The sequence below is a fragment of the Hypomesus transpacificus genome, chromosome 24 (genome assembly GCF_021917145.1).
Source record: "Hypomesus transpacificus isolate Combined female chromosome 24, fHypTra1, whole genome shotgun sequence".
NCBI classification, from domain to species: domain Eukaryota; kingdom Metazoa; phylum Chordata; class Actinopteri; order Osmeriformes; family Osmeridae; genus Hypomesus; species Hypomesus transpacificus.
Genome location: NC_061083.1, coordinates 1,565,518 through 1,591,331, shown reverse-complemented (window position 1 = coordinate 1,591,331; position 25,814 = coordinate 1,565,518). Strand labels below are relative to the sequence as shown.

The 25,814-nt window shown below is 40.7% G+C and overlaps 1 protein-coding gene across 1 annotated transcript in view; it reads right to left on the bottom strand.

Moving 5' to 3' along the window:
* The window catches only part of unc5db (unc-5 netrin receptor Db), a 77,817-nt gene extending 56,567 nt beyond the window's left edge, over positions 1 to 21,250 (bottom strand). Inside the window, 1 exon segment of the mRNA XM_047048594.1 lies at positions 21,114 to 21,250. Within this exon segment, the coding sequence (XP_046904550.1) occupies positions 21,114 to 21,195 (82 nt within the window). The 5' untranslated portion in view covers positions 21,196 to 21,250.
* Positions 21,251 to 25,814: the final 4,564 nt, after the last annotated feature.

The following is a 25,814-nucleotide window of genomic DNA, read 5'->3' as shown; positions in this document are numbered from 1 at the left end:
CAGGAAGCGGGATGGAAAACATAAAGGGGTCCGTAACAATGTTCTAATTGTGGTGTGCCGCTTGATTTTCTTGAATTAATGAGTGATTTAAAATTAAACTGGTGGTTACCATGACAAAGTGCGCTTACTTCTCATGCACCTACTGGAGGATATTGCTTTTTCGTCTCGATGGGAAAACTGACATACAGTGTTAATTGGTTGAGACAATCTTTATTGCCCTCAATAGACATCAAATAGACATCAAATCCCTTAAAACAGTTGATTCATAGTTAGATGCTCCAAATGTTCTCCGGTGCTCTCAGCTTTGACATCTGTTACACCACAAGCATCTCCCCTAATCTTCAGTTTGCTTCATAATAATGTAATCGCAAAAAGCCTTCCTTGAGGCCATAAAAAAGACATGGAAAGAGAGATATTATTGTTGCTGCTGCTTGGCCGGTCCCATTATGAGTGCTGTCAGATAGCTGCAGAAATGAACTTTGTGCCCTCATCTGTGGCAGGTCACAATGGAGCCACTATCAATAATTCATTCGGTAGCTCAACTCCCTTCCCTGTTATGAAACCAATCTTGTTAGCAAGTTCTGCCAACACGGCCTCACTACCCAATTTTATTTTGTATCAATGTCAGCTTGCAGTGTAGGATTTGGAGAGATTATCAAAGTCAATTTAAATAGACCATCTTGTGAATAGAAGAAGAAGGAATTAACAGGGTTAGAGACTGGATCTTTGAAACCAGTTAACACACCTTGAACAGCATTTCAACATTTGAGAAACATCATCCCATCGCACTGTATGAGGGACAGAAGATAGACCATGCCGGCTGCTCTTGTTCTAGCAGTGTGCCTTTTCAATATTTCTTCAGCTCGTTCTGTAACACCGCCTGGAGCTGTCAAAGGTACTGCTTCAGCCCAGGAAAGGGAATGAAGGGAGTGGGGGGGGGGGGGGGGAGTCAGGGAAGCGGAACGCAATTCTGGATGGGCTGCTCTGAAACAACCCATAGAGACCTCCTTGCTGCACACTTCTCAGTTAGATGAGGGGGCCAGTCACCTTTCCTGTCAATGACAGCAGCCAAAAACAGCGAGGGAATTGGACGACATGATGTGCAACTACTTTCAAATGAGTATCATTCTCTGTCGTCTGTCCCAAGGTCTCGTTTGATCAAGTTTTTTTGGCGATCATTTCACTCTTAGTGAGTCAATTAGCTGCAACATCGCCCAGGCTATCACAAAGCCTGCTGTGTAAACATGTCATACTTAGGCTGGAATCACTCTGGGACAAGAAAAAGTGAGCTGCACAATGACAGGCAGTTAACAACGCATTAAATGGGATGAATACTTTACAACGACATCCACAAAAAACAAGAGCGAGACGACATTAACACCATGCTAAAGTTATTCATCAACACAAACATCCACCACCTCAACTATTTGTGACAACTTACTCTATCAGACTGGTATGTCAGACCATAATAACCTTGTTTCGGTTTAAATGAAATCCACAAGGGTAAAGCAGGTCTTACATTTCCTCCTATATTAGCTTGTTAATGAGATCCCAGTGTGATACTTTTTAATGAAACCAACCATGAGGCCAATTGCCCATAACTAATTATCATATGCTAATTGACAAACCAAAGTGGAGGAAAAGGACAGGTCTTCTCTCTATGCATTTTTCATTTCTTCTTTCCGTCTGTGTGCATTTTTATTTATAAAGTGATGGATGATTGCGATTAGGGCTAAAATACAATTCAAATCCGTCTCTTCAATGTGATGCCCGTCAAACTATCCATTTGAAACAAGGCTGTGACGGCCTGAAAGCTTGTAGTGATACAAAGTGCAACATGCTAACCCCTCCTTATCCAAACCTGCAGGAGGACTGAAAAATAAAACATTTCATCATACTGCCTGGGGAGAGACCCAGTCCAATCAATATGATGTGTGATTATTATTTTGATCGATGATTCTCGCTCTGTCGGAGGTCCTGATATGCCGGGTGTAACAAATGCCTCATAAAAAACCTTCCATTACCCCAATACACCCTCATCAAATCTGATGAAAGACAGAATCTGGGAGAGAACTTTTCATTGGAACCTGCTGCTCATGAAAGAATGAACCCTCGTGAAAAGCACTGTAACTAAATGTTTTTAAGTAATAAGCAAACACTGGGTAGCTGCTGGGGATGTTCTGCATTGGTGAAGTTCAGTTTCAATGTTCTAAAATGGAACCGCAACCACAAAAGAATGCACTAGTTTGACATTGTTCAAGAGATTCTACCTGCCCTACAGTACAACACAAACCTAACCATATAAACCATCTAACTATGGTTTAGTCTAATGGTTGATACACAGGTACTGGAATTGTGGAAAGGCTCTACTCCAGCAAATAATTCAACACCAAAATTGGCCTCATCACAGCATTGATGTAGAACTGGTCAGATTGGAATTCAAACTGGGCCATGGGAGTGCGGACTGACCGAGCCAAACAGAAGGGTCCAATTCACAACAAAACAAGTCTTTCCATGCGTTGCTATATTCCATGGCCATTGAATACCATTCACATAACTTGCATTTCAAGTAAGCATAAACAAGAGTCCATATTCTATTTGCTTCATTTATACAGTCATTATGCTAGTGACAATCAGCTATGGACAATCAACCTTGGAAGTAGGAGAAAGGTACAATGCTGCACCCCCCATTAGCTCATTTGTGTAGGACCATTAGACAGAGCTAGCTGGGGCTGTACAGTTGTTTGTAGCTTTGCTGTCAGGCTCCACAGCTCACAACAGGGGTGGGCTGTCAGTCCTGGTGCCAGATTGGCTGTTCATACTTAAGGATGGGAATATTTCAATGTTAATGATCATGATGCGTACAGCAAACCCTGGAACAACCCATTAGAGGAACCAGACTACTCTTGTGGACTAATTCCCCCAGTCTGGATCCCAGTGATCACTGCCATCAACGATTTTGATGATTCCACCCGGGGTTGTTGCTTTTTATTCAATCTTGCAGATAACTTAAGTATGCAACAAGATCTGTTATTGAGTACAGTACTACATCTAATGCAGAACACCAACATAGACCCGAATCTAGAAACATGGTCTCAGTAACTTTGGGGGATATGTAGTAGAAATTATTAACGTATTTTCCTTCATGAGATGCCCAATGACCATTCATTTAAACTTTGGGAAGTATGTGTTTTTCAGCCCAAAGCAACAAACTATTGTATTGGGCAGATGGTTGGTGAACTAACATTGACCAATAATAATTGCATATCCATACATTTGGGACAGAATGTATGTTTTCCAGTTGCAACGAGCTGTGTCCCAAAAATGCTGAAATTGAGGACATCCTGCAGCTTAAACAACTTGGTGATGAAACAATAATGCGATAGCCCATGCTGCAACCCAGGCTTGTATGGCCAATAGCCTGATTAAAGGACCTCCCTTGGTTCCTGGCCCAGAATTGGGAAAATTGCATTCCTCCTTGGCCCACCCAATCCACATGCTCAGCCTGACCAAGACCCCCTGACGTGGAGCCGTGGGATGTGGGAGTATATTGACTTATCAATCTGAGCTAGAGAGCATTTCAAGCAGGTTCTTGGAAACCGAGGGCTAGTATCATCCATTACCCTGGGCTGCTTCAAATGCACACATCAAAAAAGTAACCATTTGGATTGATCTAAGTGATCATGGATTTCTCTATGGTGAGTCGGACAGTTGTAATGGGTACCTAGACACTCTACCCATCAGAATCGTTCACATCACAGGCTCTAGGTGGATTGATGCACCGGTTTGCCGAAGGCTCCTGTCGTGGTAGTTTTTGCAGACAATCGATCATTCAAGCTGAAGTCTGGTGAAGTATAGAGTTAATGTTTATTTGACGTAGGTTTAATCATAATAACGTTGCCAACATAACATCATCAGCACACAAACATAAGACAATAACACAAAGACAATTCCATACAGCTCCATCTAGCATTCTAGAATGGAACCGGGAGAATCCAGCCCACCGGCACTACTCAGCTGATGGCCCTGAACCCCCCAGAACATTCTTCAACAGACCATTTTATAGATACGACAGTTCTCAAAAGTCATTGGTCCATCCTACACACCTGAAGCTATACCAATTCTCTTCTGTCATTGGTTAAATCCTTAGAACAATACAGTTGAATCCACATTTTCTTCAGACCAACTGTCTCTTCCCCCCCAGGTGACAAGAACCCTATCAGGTCACCCAGACTTCATGTCTCTTAGACTTCATGTCTCCTAGTTAGGTGTTATAAAACTACAGGTGGCATCTCTACCAAATGGAGTTGAATTAACATACATTGTATCAAGCTTCTTCCTGAAACACATTCATTGTACATATAGGCCCAAAACTTCTTTCACACTCCTTAAACTGGTTCTTCAAAGATCACCTCTACCTAACTCAAAGCAATCTTACTGAAAAAGGAAAATGAAAAAAAAAAGCCTTACCAAGTGTTGTCTTGGCAACATTGTTGTCTGTAATTCCCCCCAACAATACATTGAATGTAACATTTGGTGTATAAATCTTGCATATTCTAAGACAAGCTATATACAATTCAAGTCAAATTTGTTAGTAATTAGAAGATTGATTGTTGTGTCTCAATATTGATTTGTGCCAGGTATATCAAAAAACGCCAAATGGTACACATGACAGGATTATGTTAATAGTTTCTTGAAATGGAACAATTTTCTTCCCTATTGGACACATTTTCCGGTTTACTGGGTGACTAGTGTTGTCCTGTTTCTGGATGGTAACCATTCATTCACAGCACTTAATCTAGCAGAGGGGCAGACTCAGATTTCAATTAACATGTCAAATCGGCCGAATGACATGTCCATCATGTCCTCATATTCTGGCAGTTCTGGCTGTCAGGCCAAAAATTATGTTTCCTCCTCTGTTAAGATGAGAATAGTCTTGAAAATGTCTTGTAAATTATACTATTTCTATTTCTGTTCTATTCACTTAAATTCATATTTTGCATGCAAATTTCTGTATAACCCACCCTTATCCTTAACGCATATAGTATGTACTAAGGCGTACAGGCCTAGTATGGACTGCCACGGAGTTGGAACTGGTAACTAATAACCAAATATTGTACGAGGAATGGCCTTTGGCTACTTCTCAATTACAGTCAGGATGAAATGGCAATTAGATATAAGAAGTGATCTAAAGTTTTCACCTCCAGGGCCTTTCAGGTCAACTATTGTCACTCTGTTCACTTTCAGATTGACAAAACGACCCTTTCTCCCAACATTGTTAATGACAATTTATTGAAATACCAGTGCTCAAGGCCACGGTGTGACAGGGCTGACATAAACCCCACTGCTAGCTAGCCACATCTCTTGCTAGGGGTTGAAGATTGAGGTGCAATAAAGACTCAACCAAAATAATATATTTCATAAGCTAAATAAATAAAGAGAGATAGTGGAATATTATGTCTGGAGGAGCTGAAGTAGCACTGTTGGCTTAGATCCTCACTGGCTTGAACCATCTTTATAGAGTTCAAAGCAACAACAACAAAAAATAAGCACCAAATGGGAGGAATTGTGAAACAGCAATCAAAGTTTCAGATTTTTTTTTTAACTTTTGATTTGAGAAACTGCTTAAGTCAACTATCTGGCGCAGGTGAGAGAGGTTGTGTCACATGAACCAGATTTTATTTGCTGTCAGAGGTGTGATGTGTACTGCACTTTCTATCACTTATATGGTGCAAACAGTGAGCACTTTATAAAATCTACACATTTGGAATTTCCAATAAACTGACAAATGTTACTGTCACAGACCTCCCCAAGAGAATGTATGGAAAGCATTCAAATGAAATGAAAAGAAATGAGAGCAGCCCTTCAGAACATTCTCCTTGGCGGATTCATTGGCAGCCTGACTCGTCCATCTGGATTTTGAACAAAATTAGAACATGCAACTCCACCGTCACATGGGACTTAGAATTAGCATAAAAAGGATCAATTTCCAAATATGCAGACAAATGTAAGGATCAAAAGGAAAAGAGGACAGAGAACATCAACACAGATCTGAATCATTACATATATCACAAAATGATTTCCACAGTCAGTGCTTGGGATATTAAAAAGCATGTGTCCATGCTAAGACACCAAAACAAGATGTTGCTTTTTAAGCCCTTCTTAAACAATCATGAGGTCTCTGTTAAGTGGAAGCATCAGTCATGGATTACGATGACACAGTACTACTGCAGTTGGTGTCTCACCATGGAAGACCTTCATCCTCTACCAGGGCAAACATGGTCAGACCCACTACACCTTCATGGCCATCTCCTCTTCCTTCCTACTGCATCCCCTTTTACTACAAATCCATGGTGGTGGTCTATAGGGTCCATGTCGTTCATCCTAAATTGGGAGGCTGGGGATGTCTCCAAGCCAAACCATCTTTGATGTTCTATTTAAAAGGAACCAAAGAGGAAATGACACTCCAGTGGAGAATATTATGCTAATCTGGAAAATGCTAATTAAGCCCAAAGGGTTAATTTCTGTTCCTTTATCAATTTTGGACTTTAATCGGTCTCTGGTTGAAAATAGTGGACTTATCAGCTGAGAGGCAGACCTTTAGAATGCTTAGAAATAATCAGTGTTGTGCATTTGGAAACATTGAAAAGTATTTGTCTTTTTCTTCCTTGTCATTAAAAGTTGCATTAATCCTCCTACTTTAAAATGTAATTGGTAGCAGTTCCATAGCAAAGGAAAGCTCTTCAGAGCTGAGAGAAATTGTCAATTAACTAAAGTCATAGCACAATCTGTGTACATTTTTGAAGGAGACCAACAAACATGGAAAAATGTGACCTGAACAACACTCACATAAGTATTTGCTGTACAAATGTGAGTGTGTCTGCTTATCCCTTTTTAAGTGTCTAGAAAGGAAACCAATCAAATGAATCTGTGCGTGTTTTCACTATTTTCGATCTCTGATGAGATGAAAGGTTACAGTGAGTGAATACATTTTTTAAAGCATTTGTTTCAACTTGCAGTATGGATAATGACAAAATGATATAGTTGGCATGACGGCACAATGCTTTGCATTGCCGCCTCACAGCAAGAAGGTCCCGGGTTTGATTCCCACATGGGCCATGGTCCCTTGGGTTTCCTCCTAAAAAGTACCCCAATACAAAAACCATGCAGAACAAGAACAAAATGCTCCCTTTCATTGTCCCTGACCAAGACATGGGCCTGATAACTTAGAAGTGGTTTCCGGGTGCAGCTGATATGGCTTTCCACTGCTCCTGGCTGTCCATGGAGGAGGAATGGTATGAATAGCAAAAATACAGAGGACAGGTTTCTCTACTGGACACTTCAGTGTGTCTGTGTGTGTGTGTTCTCAGTGTTGCTGCTCCTTGTGTGTGTGTGCGTGTGTTTGTGTGTCACAAAGTCATAGTGAATGAATGTTCATCACTCAGGCTGGGCCACTGTCCTGACATCATTGCGGTTATGTATCGCTTGTCATTCAATAGGCGACGCATCGAAATGGTAAGCATTAAAGGAATGTGATGAATTGTGCAGAGGCATAGTATTGGTCAGCTTTATTGAAATGCTAAAAGATGAGATTGAAAAGATTCCAATATCCACATTGTTCACTGGCCATTGTTGGGAAAAGGCTGTGTGGTTCTGTTTAAATTGATGACCCAAGGTTTCATGACTGTTTTTCATACAAAAGTCAACTTTCAACTTCTACATCATCTCACAAAAAAATGATGTAGACCATATGACACAGATTGTCAACAACTTGAAATTAAGACACTTGAAATTGGTTAAGTAGTAGTTCAGACGGGAAGACTCAGGTAGTATGGTTTAGCATAAATATGTATTTACCTATCACAGACCATTCTTCTTTTTAAATGGTTCTGCTCATAATGGCTCTCTGCGCAATAAACCAAAGTTGAGACAGAGAGCTGCAACATCCATCACTCCCTGACAGACAGAGCAGACTGGACCAACAGTGGAAGCTAAAGTGGTGGAGGCAAAAATGAACGCGAGTCCCTGGTTTCGAACAGACCACCCTGTTAATGTTGGTGATGTTGATTGGATGTACGTAATATGACAATGGTGTGGCTGACCAACGCAATGCGACCCTAAGGGTCTTCCACCTCAAACGGCTTGACCGATTTATGGTTATATATATATATTCATTTACTTCTCTTTGGATGAAGGTGTGTGCTATGTACAAGAAATGCAATTAACTACTACCGCATTAATTCCATGATACCCGTCTAACATCTTTTATTATCAGTAGGATCTCGGAGAGATGTCGAGAATAACAAGGGAATCCAACGGATTTGTGCCGCAATTAAAGAGAAGGTCAACCGCTTTATCACATTAACAGCTCTGTTTGTGCCTATGAAAACAAAACTCCCATTGCACTCAGAAGGATTCACACACAGATGCTAAGCTGTTCACCAATGGACTGACTGTGACTGACTGACTGACTGAGCAAGTGAATGAACTACTGCCTGACTGCCTGACTGTAAGCAGGCATTGACAGGGAACATTTTACTGTCAAACACAGCCATCAATTATTTTTCTATCTGGTTTTACAAATCAATTTCAAGCTGTATATAATGGAAATGGAGCAGGGAGAGAAGGGTTCAAGGTTCGAAAACCCTTTCTAAACATGGGAGTGACAGAAATCGCTCGACTGCCAAACCACATTACACGGGAACCCAACAGTGCAATGAAAGCATACACCGTCCCTGACAGATGAAACGCATTAATCAATTTCTAAACGGGGAGACGCCGCATCCTTTTCATCTCTTAACAACGCTGCTCCAAATATGATGCGTGTTTGAGACGAGCGACACGCGTCCCCCCTGCCTCCAATGCCCGCCCCTGTAATGCGGTTAAGTAGTTATGATTTGCACCTGTCTCCTCTTCTAAGTTCCCTCCGGCTCCACTCGGAACACAATCACAGACAAGAACAGTAGGAGGCATCAAGGCCTCCAGCACATTTCGGTACAATCCACTGCTGAATCTTCTCCATCTCAGTGTCTCCATTATTAATGGAGCACTGCGTGTGCACAGAGGCCTCACTGACACCTGATTCCTGAGGATTTAACAAGTGTAAGTGCAGGAGACCCCCATTTGAAACGTCCACTGAGCAGCAAAGTCAGTCTTATTAAAGGAAGCATCTGAGCATATTGTGTTTGATTGACATGCTCCAATCCTTTCGAGGACATGGCAGGGTAGGCAAGAACAGTGGTGTACTGACGTACAGTATCTCCAGTAGCAATATTTATACTGGCTCACCGGGTTGTTGCGGTCTAATGCATCTTTTGGTAAATGATTTCTATGGATTGAGATAGTCTATGCATGGAAAAACACTATGCCATGCATAGGTAATTGTTACAATACATAATTCTATGGACATTCCCTGACCATTTCCAAGGATAATATTATTCAGCCGCATATAACCAATGAGTATAATTGATTGAAATCCACTGGAAGACATGAGGGCTAAGATTGCATATGGTTTTGCATTGGTTCATGTACATTACTGTGTCACAAATCTAGCCTGCTAGACAAGTTTAAACACTGCAGTTTTACAGTAAAAAAATGGGCTCAAAACCCACATGATAGAGGAGGAAAATCAAACATAAAGCAACACAGTGAAAGCTCTTGGATTTAACACCACAAACACCATTAGAAATGAAATAACTCATTCATCATGACCCTCCACACTGCTCAGCAATACAATACGGAGATTCTAACAAAATGACTGATCCTTAATTGGCAACAACCTGATCAGAGGATTACTTAGCTGCCTACTAGCTACACTGGTTTTCCCCTTTTTCATAGATTCAAAAAGACAACCGCTTAAATGGGAAGACAACCGCAAAAAGAGTCGTCCTCCAGAGCAAAGGGTTTAATTAAGCCTATTCAAATGCCATCTATTCCCTTTGAACGACACACAGCTGAAAGACCGGACATACGTAATGCATTTAGGACACTTATCTCGGCTCTGGGCATATTTTCTAAGCATTTTGTAGCTGAGGTCAAAGAGGTTTTTCCCTCTCTCCCTCTCTATTTCTCTCTCTCTCGTTTCTAGACTTGAGGAAACAGCTGATGATAGAGCAAGGAATGCTCCAGAGGAATATTAGACTAATGAAAAGCTCTCTCTCCTCGGCGGTTGGCCTAACATCACTGCTTTTAACATTTCTCACCAAAAAACTACGAAAGGGAACTCCACCGGCCAACAATAAAGCAGCCACCCATGATTGTGATTGGCACTTTCCAGCTTTGTGGTATAAAAGCAAAGGCAAACAATAATGGCTCAAGTGATGCTCTCACTACACCGGCTTCAGCGAAATCTGGAATGTTCCGGTTAACTCCGTCAGAGGGAGCCCATCTTTGTGCAGTACAGACCTCTATACTTTGCTGCTGAAAGGGGGGGTGACAGCCAGCCCCCTGATAGTGGCTGTATACTCACACAGCATCTTGACTCTTTCTGGTGGCATGAAAGAGGATAAGCAACCGGTAGTGTTTTGATAGAGGAGACATGCCATTGAGGGCTATGGCAGGAGAGAATGGAGCCAGCAACAGACACTGGAAGAGAAACACCCAAGGGACAAAAACAGATCCACTATTTACTCATCACGTGACCTTTTGGACTGTTCATTATTCACAATAAAGAGTATAAAGCACAACAGGCCCCAGGTGATTGGCATACAAAAGACACTCCAGCACCAGCGATGTCTCCATTTGTGAGGTTATTATAGCTGAGTGAGAATAAGAGGGAAAAACCTTTTCAGATATGCCATTTTAACTGTATTGGTGGGCATTAAGTAACACCAGAGCAAGGAAATGTACTACCTTGGAGTGAGATTTTTTGGTGGGGCCAACCAAAATGTTGCTGCGTACAAAGCACCCCCCCCCCCCCCCCCTCCCCGAGACGACATTTCACGTGTGTATGCACTCCCTCACCCCCCGTGACAAGCTTTCACGGGTGTTCGAGCATCTATGTTGCTTCACTCCATGTGGATCTGCGCCTTATCCATTACTGTTTACAATGTTAGCAGGACTACTTAGTTGGCGTTGGCTTCTCAGCGTGAGAAATACAATGTGTGGCGTGAGAGCGTGTGAACTGGTTGAAATGTGTGTGTCTCACGGCCAATGCGTGAGAGTTGGCAGCCCTGCTACTGTTCATCAAACTAACCAAGGAACACATCTACAGATTCCACAAAACAACCTTCCATCACTCAGATTTGCAGCTTCAGTATTAAAAAAGCCCAGGCTTGCAGTATTTACGTTAATAATAGTATCCAGTCAGGGAAAGAAGGTTGACATGGTAATGCATCATGTCACACAGGGAGGGTGCCATTCCCGAAGATGTCTGTAGTGCAGGGCTGGCTGCTGACTGTTTTATTGGGAATTATCTGCAGTCGATTAATAAATGTCGCCGGCTCTGTGTCCCACAGGACGAAGGGCAGAGAAGCAGGTCCTGATAATGGAGGGGTATCCATCATTAATGCCTGTCAGGCATTCACCACCCACGCTCATGAGGCCCAGTTTGACTCAACTAAGAAAAGCCGAAGTGCAAAGATGTTATTTACACAAAGTTCAAGGATTTTTTTCCGCTGAATTGTTGCGATTTGCCACGTTGAATGATTCACTGTGATGAACATATATGGCAAGAATGGGATGATGAACTCACACAAGTAGTGAAAAACTCTGCTGTGAAACTGCGCAACTGCAATGAGCCAGGAGCCTTCTGATATTAACATCAGGATGTGTGAAATCAGTCACACGCGAGTAGAGTGTAATTTGAACTAATATTAGGGTTTTCTCACAAAACTTTCTGCTTGGAGCTACAGCACTTTGAGAAACCATGCTGAGATTCAGACGGAAATGATTTAGTGTGAAACCTGTTCAATTACGGCTCAAAGCTGTCAACCATGATGAACATTATTGCTGTCCCTCAAATACATCTGTAAGATGAAGTGTTACTAACTTTACATTTTCATAAGCGTATGGGCTATCTGCAAATGACAATGGCAGGGGTCAAACTCATAAGAATGAAATAGATCCCCACAAATGAATTCAGCTTAAATTATCCTAGAACCCTCACAGGATATTGGAAAAGCGAGTTGTTTTTCTGACATGTCATGAATAAAAGGCCTGTAGGTGCCTTAACAGCCAGTGGCCTGCTGCAAAAACAAAAAGCTCAGCTTGGGTTTCCCCCCAGTGCTCTAGTAATAGGCCAGTGGAAATAAATGTAATCACCGCACTTTGTTCTCCCTTTTGATATCAATTCTTCTTATTACTTTTCACCCCTTCGCCTCTACGTCCACCATCTGAATCTCATTTGACTGTATTTACATTTGCTTTGCCTTTCAACCCTTGCAATGCTAAAAAGGCTTTGCCGCATTAAGTTGCTTTCTACCAAAAAGAGAAACACAAGCTCTGTTTTCAGAGCTGTGGAGGATAGATCCAGCTCTTTGGCTGACATTTAAGTTTCTGTCTCCTTCTGTAGGTATAGTTCAGTACATTCAATGAAAAAGGATGGATTTTGACAAGCATGGCCTTTAAGGGAAGTGTTTGAACAGAAAGAAAGTAACATTTATCAAACTCTATTATAAGAGCTATTAAATAAGAAAAGGCCATTTATTAGATAGTTATTGTTAAACTTGAAAAAGGAAAAACAGAAATGCTCATATTACCACACTGAGCAATATATACAATACAATATCTGCTACTGTAGCTTGCTTTCAGTGTAGAAATATTCACTGATAAATTGTAAATGAATGTACCGTAGTTCAGTTCAACTTCATTGTCAGACTCAGAGTCCTTTAGAAAACTCGAAAACTCTAAAAACATACAGACAAAAGTGATGGTGATACAGTTACATTTAATTTGGTTAAAAACTCAAATCATACATCTAAAGGATAACGTTTTATTATAGGTGTAGATTTGGACCAAGTATAACATTATTTAGTACAGCCACTAACTTGTTTACCTCTTGATATTTAATCTTAAAATAGATTTTCTTATGTCATTTCATTTGCAGTTTAAAATGTTGAGACAAAACTAAAAAGAAGTGATAGGGAACATTGAGAATTACCGTGGATAATCTTATACCAGGCTGATTTAAGAGGGATGTCTAAGTACAGTATTAGTGTACAGTCTAAACCATGGAATTACAACTGCAGTTGACCACAGATTTTTGTAGCAGACACTTTAACATCATTATAATCCTCGACAATGCAAAGATGCTCACAACTAGGCAAACTCAAGGCCAGCGTCCAATTGATTGTGTTGGATTGCAAATGGGGATTCAATTACGCCATTCTTCCAAGCGAGTGAGGAAGTAATGTTGTAGAGCCATAAATAGTGTCCTGCTTGGGGACAGATGCACCGGTGAAAGAGAGAGATACCCAGGCCTCCTCTGCAGAGCACTCTTTGTTAAATTACCACAGGTTAGTACAGCATGCTAAAGACTTAGTTGCCAAACGGTAAGGGTCCGTGCATAGAATGCATGGTGTGTTTGGGGCACGCTTGAATGCTAATCCAATTTCTATGAGTTACAAGTTTTCCTTGTGGCTCTCGCAGGCCTCTTTTAGTAATCAGATTGTAGATTACTAATCTCTACCGTATAAAATACACTTTTTGTGACATGGAACAATACTGTCTGGACTGTAACCTTTAACAGCAGAAACCCAAAACAAATCCAACTGATTACCTAACATGGTACTATGAACATAATAGCATAATAGCTTTAATGAAAGTAATATGTTATTCCAGTTGGAGTTTGTAGGAGGCAAAAGTGGAGTGATTCGATGTTAACGTTTACGTAATGAGAAAGGTGACAGTATTCCCAATTCCAAAATATGGAATTGTTGTTATGCATAAGAATAACAGAACATAAAAGCTATTGTTTGTCGAATTAGTTACATTTATTTTGAAGACCATGTTAAAATATGGATTGTAATTGTCTTTCCCTGCAGCCTGTATGTATATGTCTATTGTTATGGTGAAAGGAGCAGGTATGATACAATTTTGGCTTTGATTTCGTTCACTTTTAAACTTCCAGCCTCTTCTATGAATTCTCCTTTTTAATATTTAATGACTGGTTCAGGTTCATATTTATGCAGTGAAGTGTGCACTTTGTCAATAACCTGTTAATTATGTGTGGCATGCATATTTCAAAGAGGCCTATTCATCAGACTAATCAGTCTGAAAGCACAATCAATGATCTTCCATTTATTATGTTTAATCCTAATTACTAATATTTGCATTGGACATTATTGATGACCCCAAATAGCATTGCCTATTCATCACAACTACATTATTTAGGTTGATGTTTTCATTACATTACATATCTGCACCACCCACCCCATGTCTACCCTGTTCTTTCCGGTTTTTCTCTCTAAGCTCAGAAGAAGCCCAGGGTACATTCCAACCTAGCTAAGGGCGACATTCAAAGCTTTTTGCAGTTGATTTTGGGACCGCCATGAGGGACAGTTCAGGGGAAGTGGGGTTTACTTGCCCCGGGAAATAACTCGACAGCCAAGTAGCTCCATAAAACAGAAGATGGCTCTTATCTCTGTATGTGTCTTGATAAAAACATGACATTTACATTTACATTAAGTCATTTAGCAGACGCTCTTATCCAGAGCGACTTGCAGTAAGTACAGGGACATTCCCCCGAGGCAAGTAGGGTGAAGTGCCTTGCCCAAGGACACAACGTCATTTGGCACAGCCGGGAATGGAACTGGCAACCTTCAGATTACTAGCCCGATTCCCTAACCGCTCAACCACCTGACTCCCTAAAAACATGACAATAAATCACTATGGATGGAGGTGTATTTCATTCAGGTAGTCACTACACAACTGCCCTACTCCATAGCCCGCAGAATACAGCAACCAAGCAGAAGAAGATGAATACAGTTCTGTTTTAAGGTGGTTTGATGCAGACAGGCCTGCATGCAGTGTGCTTCAAACAACACTCTCTGTTAAACTAAATCAGCACTGTGCATTGTGGCTGAGAACAGGCTGAGATGAGTGCCTTATGATTTACATACTGACTTTGTATAATCCACAACGGCGTTGACCCCAAGGAACTCCAACATTGCATCAAAACTGACTTGATTTTTAAGCGATAAACTGTAACGTCGAAAGAATGTAGGTGGGAGGAATGCCTTGATGATATCTGAAAGGATCATTCCTTGGCACAAACCACCATGATAACACAGTAGGGCACAATCCAATATTCATAAATGCTGTATCTGGTCACAGGCCAGGATGGTTGGATCACCTGAATCAGAGCAAATCGATACGCCACCACAGATCAAAGTCCACTGTTATCCACCACCTCCATGTTCTTGTAGAAACACATGCCAAACTCAGACCGTCGGGATACAAAAGTCTGTATTAACTCGTTGAGTTTGCTAGATGATTAATGCACTGGACACGAGAGAGCTCAACTTTGATGCTGTAAGGACAAAAAGCCATGGCAAGCTGCCGTTGCAATAGAAGAGGACACTGTTCAGGTGTTGCATCACCAACTCTTCTAAGGAAATAACAACAGCTGTCTTAGGGGTTGTAACGATGTGTCTGCCTTGTTTCCTTGTCCAAAAACCCTGGCACTAAATATGGTGAAACCGTCTGTGCACCTTGTAAACGGTTGCAGGATGGGTCCGCCACGGTGATGGGTTTTAATGTGTTTTCATATGACTCTGTTTCACTGTAGCCAACACCATTGAGGGGTAGTCTGTTCCTTCATCAGTTCAGTTCAAACGCCCAGTGTTTGATTTGATATGAAGAACCTGGGTTAATATTGCCACGAGGGAACCCACAACCACATGCAGATACACTGCAGGCGGGAATTTGCAAGTCGGGAAAAATCCGACCAGGGATATTTTAAATGCAGACTTGTAATACTGAAATGAAACTAGGTGGATTCAGATTAAAGAAAGTAAGAAAAACGACAAATACGGTATTGTATTGTATGGGCTGCATCAAAAATGGAAGGTTTACACACGTACATATTCCTCCTCCCTAATGATCAATTGATGTAAATGGTGTCAATCAAATGGCATGCAATGGCTACTCCCGCTATAAGTTCAAGTGTCCCTGCTTCCAAACATTTTTTCCTAGCGTTTTCCATAAGACCAAGAGTCCCAGTGTCTCACTAGGGATCCAGCAGAGACCATATAGGGTGCTCCAGACCCGCAGGGTGGGACGTTGTGTGACTGGGACTGCAGTCAATTCATCACAGCTTGTTCCTCTGAGAATTTCTTTCCCACACAGCCAATTCGATGATAAACAAACTATGTGTTTGAACAGTTCAACTGACCCAAGGCCATGGAACATGGTAAATGATGTAATAAAGTGACCCAGCATCTAAAGTAGCTGAGACTGGTGTGAATTAAAAGCACGCTGAATGTCGAGTACAGTAAATTAGATGGTGTGAACATACTCGAGGTTGCCAACTAGGTATACTTGACTGGGCAGTACTTACTTGATGATGTGTTGGTCAGTCTCACTCTAGAATTTCAATCAGCACAAATCGGAATCTTTTTTATGTGCACGTCTTCTGTTTTTATTTGATGGCATTCACATGCTGCTCTGTGTCCTCTACTAGTTTCGTCCCGTTTCAGGGCACTGAGATTCTGTGGTCCACATGACATACTGTATGTCAATACAGCAGAAATAACAATGCTGGTTGAAGGGGAGTTTCATGAGGTGGCCTATAACAGAGATATACTGAGAAACCTCACTCAATCAAAAGGCCATTTGTTTGAGATAGTTAACTATAGATTTTAGCCATGCATCATTCATCAATATGACACGGTTTTCAATAGTGATATTGGATTCTCTCCGACTGGATGAAAGATGAGGACTTACTTTTCAACTGGCATAACTGTAACTATGCGTAGGCCCATGGCCGGATTCAATCAAATACGTTTAACATATGTGTACACAGTAGCTTGCTTGTTTATACTTCTACTGAAACTACTGCCCACCCACACACACAGTTTCTGTAAATTGTATTCCATCATAGTAAAACATTCAAGTTCAAGTGGGACTTAATGATTGAGGGAACCTTTAACAAAATGGTCTCTATGTACAAGTGTGTGAAAAGGTTTTTCATTATGAACTAAAATGTGTACTGAATGTCTCCTTCTCTTCCTGTTTGTGTGCTCATGTGTGTGTGTGTGTGTGTGTGTGTGTGAGTGTGTGTGTGTTTGTGTAAAACCAGTGGGTCCAATGGCTGCTTGTTGCCCTGCTAAAGAGGAGGCCATCGTAAAGCGAGCTTGTAAAAACCTCATCTGGTAGCCACCATCTGTGAGCACAGATAGTGGAGAAAGTTTGCAGAGCTTGTTTACACAACGGGGCATCTCCGTATTTGGAGAACATGATCAGATCAATGTCTAAGAGACTTAACTGCCCATCACACAACCAACAAGAGGGAAACACAAACACATTTTCCATTAAATGAGAAAGAGATGTGTTTACAGAAAAAGCACTACAAAATGTAATACAAATGTAAATAAGATCATTATTTGTAGATTTACTAACAGAATAAATCATCTGCTTATGGTTTATAATGAAAATAACTGACCACCAGAAACTGAAAAATAAATTATATTTTCCAGCATCAGTAATTAGCTACATTAGGAAATGCACAGAACTTGAATTTGACAGTGTCTAGGAACCCATATTAGACACAGGAAATAGATGGAATGTCGTTTTGAGATGACTTATTTAATGCTTGAAAGGATAATAAGCTGATATGGATGCAGATTAATAAGCACTAACATACAGTAGTTGTATGTCCCTTTGTCTCTGAGCTGCGGGATGTAAAGTGAGAGTCAGGCAAGCACAAGGTTACACAATACAAGCCCTTCAGACCTTGATTTAATGAGTCCCTAGAGGGCCAAGACTCTCCGGCAGAAGCTTCTCTCTATCTCCAGTGTCACAGCCTTTCTCTTTTTTTCCACTTTCTTTTTCACCAAAGACTAATGGTGAGGTTTCTGAATTGGACTAGTTGCACTGTTCCTCTGCAAGGGACTGACCCAGATGTTCCTTCAAGGTTCAAGTGTTTGGGCCGACAGGTGCTATGTACTTGTCCGGTATAGACAAGAAGACACAGTAACCTCATCTCACAGATTGTCAATAGGGTTGTCTTTGTGTTCCACACTGAGATCTGGCATTGTGCTGTAAGCAAAGCTGTGGAATGAAGACCCCGGGGGTCCAAGACCACCACTGATTGAATCTGCCGACGGAGATGGATGGACATACACTTGGTGCTTTGTACATGATTTAGCACTGTGAGTGAGATGGGCTCCTCTCCTTGCCCTGATTGCTCTCCCCTCAGATAAAGTGGATGAAAGCCAACCTGGAGCGTTCACACTGGATGGATCAGCACATCAGGAATAGCAAAGGAGAATGCAATTCAACAACAACGCTTTTGTTTTCGCCCTCAAGCATTGCCTACTGCACATCGATTTTTTTTCTGATTGTCTGAGTAGAGAATTAAATGTTTGACATTTTCATGGAAGTGTAATGGAGAGGGATTGCATTGAGAGGGATTGCATTTGATGTCAATGTTCCAATCAACCACGGTTCTCCTTTAACAGAACTGCATCATGGTTTGTTGTTGGTTTAGAATTAGTGTTGATTTTCAGGCACCGGTACAATACCTTAAACTGAAATCATGCCAGGTAAAGGTAATAATTGCAAAACACAAAAATACAAGACGGATCAAATATATCTAATGTAGAATGTCAACAACTCCAGAATGAACTGGGTCCAACATGGAAAAGGAACTTTGCTTTTATTACCATCATCATTACTGTATATCATTTTTGAATGTACAGCCATTTGGTTTCATTTAAATGTAAATCGGGGCACTGAACTGCTCGCGCTGACACCCACGGCAGCCTGAATGTGATGATTCATTCCAGGATTTCAGTGAAAATATCAACGACCACTCTCTCCAAGTGAAAATAACAGATTTGACCTTCGACTGTTTTCATGGAAGGCCCATAGCTAGCAAACTGGAAACCTTAAAAGAAGAAACAAAATGTTTGGTGGTCACAGTTTCAGCCATCTGAGTTTTTTCCTGTAGTTTTATAACTATAAGGGCTATAGACAAACTGATACATAGATTAGCTTAATGAGTCTATATTACATGTCAAATGTGTCTAGAACAAATAGGGAAGCAAAAATGGGGCGACATTTAGGTTAGTTTGTGTGCTGGTCATCCTCAGACACATGTTTTGAAAGTATTACATCTTTTTGACAAAAATCTGCACATTGAGAAAGACAATTTAAAACATAATAAACGTTTTTATATACATCTATATCTGGCAGACCATACACAAAAATATATTTTGTGCAGGTAAGAAATTGCTGGAATCTGTAATAAAGCAAATGCAGACTGCATTTTCTTGCGCTTTATCACCCTCTCAATTAACTTTTTTTTAAAAAGGCTAATGATCCTCCCTCTGGAAGCATAGACCAGCCTTGGAAGGCAGGCCACTATGAACCAAAGCTACATACTGTATAGCTATCTCTCAAATATGAAAAATGAAAAATTATCAATACCTAAAACGGTGTCAATATTTTACAATATCACACTGTTAAATTCCCCAGCTGGACAATAATGAGGCTATGGGTTTGGAAATAGTCTGCACTATTAGTCCTTCTTTATCCTTGAGCTTCCCATCCTTGCGTGCAATGATACGGCAAGAGTCAAACTGCAAAGCGCACAGGATAAAGCTTTTTAAAGTTTCCCCTGGGTCACAGTGAGCATGCTCAGTACAATGATGCACAGGAAAAACCTCAGTTCATGACCCCTCGCGTGATTCTCTTTGCCGGCGATAGGGCTGCGCACGTCTCCATTGATCCTTAAGAGCTTAAATCTGTTCAGTGGTGACTGGGTAGAGTCCCAGTGCATCAAAGGCTCCAGTGTTTGTGCTGTTTGGTTAATAGAGTCAACCTTGTGATCAAATGTTCGTGCCACACCTGTCTTTATGTTTACACCCTCACAGATGAATGTGTCACACGTAAAGGGCATTGAAAAAAGTCTTCCATTACCCAAGACTACACCAAAGTCATCATTTTCTATGGAAAAGGCATTCTCATCCTCATGTCCAATTTCAGGCCAACTCCATTGGTCCTGATGACAAGGGTAAATAGCAAAATATTTCAAATCATGAGCTGACAAACCAAAGTACGCAGCATTGCAGTGTCTACAGTACAGTATATAGTACATGAAGCAGATGCACAAGACAGTACCACACCCTTTGAGAGTGCTACAATTTGTTATGTCAATTAGGTTCTCTGAACTCAAGCCTATAGGAGCAGAATCAATTATTGGTTTAATAATGTTAAGAAATTAAGGATGGCTTTTTGGGCAAAACCTATGAGCGTTGTGACAAAGGTATGTGCTGAGATTTTTTGGCTCAAGGAAAATTATTTTTGAAATATGTGATGATTCAGCCACGATTAAATTAACGCTACATATTATGCAACCTAATTAATCATTTACATTGCGGTCCTCTAAATATGATATTTAGTGATTTTCGACACTATTTCAGTTGTTCTTAAGCAGCTGATTCATTCTGCGATTAATCTTTTGAGAAAAGAGCTGTGCCTGTTGCATTACATAGACGACGCTCAGTGGATTGCTGGCTACAGTTGACAAGAAAGGTTCTGAGAAGAATTACGTGTTCTATGATACAAATAGAACGTGGTAGACTAGTATACAATGTTTTATTATTCAAAGTAAAATAATTTTTGTAATAGAGGCAAGCCATAAGAATTTTGAACATGAGGTCTCAAATTGGAGCGAGCAGATATGATCACTTAAAAGATGTCCTTACTGAACTTCATAGTCAAAAATAGTCGTATAGCGAGTTGATAAACATTCTCTAGCATTTTTCTACAACAGGTGCAAAAACTGGATGCAAATTTACAAAAACACAGAAAATGAGGATAACCAATACGCATCGGTATTGATTGTCCAATTCCAATAAAAACATTTGCTGCAATCATTGTTTGAAACAGATAACGTTTACATTGGCTTAGGTAGTTATTTAGGAACGTTTTCAGGACCTTTATCTTACCTTTAGATGTTGTGCTTGTAGTGCAATATACGAGGAACACGAAGCCCATTGAAAGGTATCGTCCTTTCGTCAAAGCACCCATACCGTAGCTGCTTCACTTTCCAAGAGAGACACAAACTATGGGGTGAATTTGCCCGTTTTCACCCTCTTGCGAGTCCTGAAGGAGTGGCAGTAACAGGTTCATGGGTAGTTAGGAACGGCCACTGGACAGGCTGTTTTGCTGATTGATGTAAGCCTTGCACTGGAACAAAGATAGAAGGCATCATCTCCTCACTTTTTTACGGTATGCGGTCCTCGCAGGGAAGACGCTCGTACTTTTTTAACACCTCGTGTTGTTCCGTGTAACGGACCCAGGTTAGCCAATAGCACACCGCAATGGGAAAGCAGGGAGGAGACACCAAGCTAGAAGTAACCTATCAATTTACGCAGTACATACATTCAGGCAATTCATTTATAAAACCACTTATGTTGATATCATACCAAGCAGTACAGGTTTTGTTGTTGATTAGTTGAATTGGGCATCATACACTACCATCACAGTAAGGTCTTACAAACAAGATTTGTTTCATGCATCTGAAATTGTACCAGAGTACCAAAATATCCTTCAAATAAGTAAATGCGTTCATAATAATATTTGCTTCAGAGTGGTTTACACTTCACTCAAAATGAAGCCCTTATACATATTTTAAGACAACGATGACCTAAAACTGAAGATCGATCTTGTAGCTAGGCCTACTTGAATTGAAGCTAACCCTCAAGAATAACACGCTGTTTTGTAATGTGTCGTTCCAATGGCGTTGACGAAATTCAAGCTACCATGAATGTTACTAGGGGAGAACAGTTTCACACAATTCCCAAAACGTTGCATGTTATCGCCAGTTTTGTGTTAAAGAAAACTATGAGACAGTTAATCAAACTCACACCCAGAGTGCTCCAGTAAGTAGCCTGAGTATACCTACTTAAATGGGAGTGTCAAGTCAAAGCTACATGTATTCAGTGGCTTGTTATGCGGAGCATCCTGCAGGCATACGCTTTAATGTATTAAAGTCAAACATGCAATAACATCCATAAACACATCAGCAGTAAGTGTTTGATAGTTGGGCAGCCTGGGGCTTTGTGTACTTGAAGATTACTGTAGGTACGCAGGGGGTGCTTGAATAAGTGAACAGAATAAGTGTAAATAAAGTTGAAATGTTATGCAAGACACAGCTCTTTTATCAACGAATGTACAAAAAACAAACTGGACATGTTGGCTTTTCATGTACTTACGTGTGGCGTATACAGTGGAATTCAGGTCACTTTAACAATACATTCATCAGTTTACAATATTTTAAAGGAACTTTTAGACATACTTTGCCCCTGTTTTCTTGACCAACCACTGCATATTTTCAGTTGTTTAGAAGAACCAAACCCCATACTGCTTTTTCTCAGTCACAAAACTGAATTTGCTCAGAGCCCAAAATGCCATCTTGTCACATAAAAATACATTCCTGGATTTTTCGATGTTGTTAATGATTCTCCTTTGTCTTCATGTCCAACTAGTTTTCAATTGCAGGAAGCACTAGTAAGATCCTCCACTGTCATCACTGGGGCATGACACCAGACAGACATGGAACCAAACGCCGTTCAGCTCCAGAGAGTCTTGTCTAGCAAGTGAGAGGAGCTATCATAGATTCTTGTCATGTTGGCCTAAGTCAGGGTGAATTCTCTTAAACAATTTGGCCTTGTCATGTGCTCTTTGTGGCCTTTGAACTACAGGTGCTCACTCTCAAGGTCTGCTAGATGTATCAACACATTAGTCTTCCTTACAATATGACACTCTGTTCTTGGTGGAAAAAATGAGAACAAGAGAGAAGGTCATTTATCATGATCAGGACTTGAGCTTTGACTACATCCAAGCAGCCGCTTAAAGTGGAACACAGTGCTTTGGTGAAAAGGAAACACTACATTGTTTGAGGCCACCAAGAACAGAAACAATTAAAACCAGATCATTAAAGATGTCTTTCATTATCTCTAAAAGGTCCCATGTTGATTTAGTTGATGTAAAAGTCAGGTAGGCTATACAAGCCATCCACAGTGCCCCACATGATGATGTCAAAACTGTTAGGGGGAGCTGTCCATGGTCCTGAATGAATTGATTTTTTAAGGGCAAAGGTTGTAGGGTCTAGAGTCTAGAACAGGGGTGCCCAAACTACGGCCCGATGGCCGAATACGGCCTGCCAACACATTTGGACCAGCCCTCTGAACAATGCCAGATACTTTTATTTTATTATAAAATCTTTAAAAAGTTTACACTGAATAATATGCTTAAGTAAGTAAATGTTTTGATTTCAATCGCAATGTTTATGAAAAAAGGTCATTAAGATATTCATAATGCTCTTTTTATAAGCTATATATCCCTTGATATGTATGGTGCAAAACAAAAGAAAAAACTTATCTGGCATGATAAATGCATAAAAAATCATAACATCTCCACAATAATACTGGTAGTCACTCCGGCCCATGTAATTTTCTGTTACAGACCAACCCAACCCCACGTTAAGGAAAGGATAGATTATCTGGCCCTTGCATACATTTTTGGGGGACCCCTGGTCTTGAAGATATAGTAGGTTATCGAGACATGACATGTTTCACTGCACCGCAGTGCTATAGTCTACTTGTTGAAACATGATCATCATATTTTTTTTCTATAAATCCTGATGCCTATTATCCTTGGCAGATGAAGTGTTCCCTACTTAGAAACATTTAGTAAGAATGTGAGCCTCTTTTATCATATACTTAATAACTAGATGTCAGATGAAAGTATAGATCTGTTCACGCATCAGATAAAAGTGGAAATCTTAGTGATGGATCCAATGCTTTCCGGCACTTTCTTTGCTATTGGTCTACTAACAAATGACACCACCTTTTATTCCCGTTTCTCCTTCTGCGAGCTGAGATGGACTGAGTTGACAGGCTTTAACAGAATTAGCAATGACACCACTCAGCCACTTCGGTCTACTTCCAGAAATCAGAATCATTATATAGTTGGCCATCTGAGAGGGTTTTGTCCACAAGCTAAAAATAACAAATAACAAACAAAATGACCTCCAGACGTAGCAAACTAACTATTATTAACTATTATTTCAACATTTATCCCATTAGAAAATAGTGCGGTGTCTACTGTGTGTATAAACACATTTTGTCTCAGAATGTATACAAACAACGACTTTGTTGGTGTTCATCTGGAATTTGTAGAAATTAGCTTTCAAGGATGTATAGGAACATTGTTTTTTAAAACACAGATAATAAAAATAACTTTGCAAGTGAAGAATTTTGGTTCGGACGTCTGTGGAGAGAAGCTGGACACTGACTGTGCACCACAAGGATGATAAACCTGTCAACCTCCCCTGTGTCAAGTGGTGATTGGTGAAGGATTATTGGTTACAATCTAAAACACCAATTCAACAGAAAAGTTCAAATCATTCCCGTTGTGCTGCCGTACACATTTCTTGTTAGCGAATCCAACCATGACATCAATTCAGTACAATACCGACCACTAAAGCGTGTGACTAATGGAACACAGAGATGTGACTTTTATTTGTAATGTTCTCATCAATCTCAAAGAGTTTTAGGTATTTGTCCAAGGTTTATGGCAGACACATGCCATTCCATTGCCAAAGCAATGTCCTTGGTATAAATTCCAGTTTTGTGTCATGATGAGTCATTTTTTGAGGAACTAAATGATCCTTAGCGTCATGTACCAAGGTTACTGTGAACTCTCCTGATACTATGATGACTTTCATCTCAACTTTAGCAGGTTGAACATGTCTAGAAGAAAAGGCTCATAATGTTTCCTTCATTACTGTAATAATGCAAGGGCAACATACCTAGTTGTCAACAGGCACCCATAAGTACTCACACGACATTGTTTTGTTTCCTCTTTCACTTGCCCACTGTGTTGATCCTTTGAATCAACTTTCTCCTGTGTTTGAGTCCTCTATCTTGTTTTGGTATTTACTTTTAGAACAAGCTTGTGCATAGAAGACTGGGGCTATGCAGGGATGAAGCGTATTTATGCTCCCAGATGTTTGTCTGGCAATGTGAGTAATCACCAGCCAGGGTGCCCCAGATGCCCATCCTGGGGGGAGGTAAACCCAAGAGGTGGGTGGATCTTTGTTTTCAGAAAAACAAAACAAAAAGTAGGGAGCCTTTGATGGGATTAGAGTAGAGAGAAGGAGAAGGAGAGGGAGGGAGAGAAACGTTGAGAGAGAAACGGTGAGAGAGAGAGAGAGAGAGAGAGAGAGAGAGAGAGACAGAGAGAGAGAGAAAAGGAGGGAGAAAGAGAGAGAGAGAGAGAAGGAGGGAGAAAGAGAGACAGAGAGAGACAGAGAGAGAGAGAGAGAGAGAGAGAGAGAGAGAGAGAGAGAGAGAGAGAGAGAGAGAAAGAGAGAAAGAGAGAAAGAGAGAGAAGGAGGGAGAAAGAGAGAGAGAGAGAGAGACAGAGAACGAGAGAGAGAGAGCTTGCTGGCTTCATCTTCCCTGTGTCTCACTGACTACTGCATGTTGCACCTGGTTACTAGTCGACACAAAACAACATTTGGAAGTAATTAGCTTTCCATCACTGTCTCTCTTAGCTTAAAAGCTCTTAAGGGGATTTCTGTCAGGGTTATTTCATAGTTACATTGAAAGTGCAAAGTCTGTGTGTATGAAAGCACATGG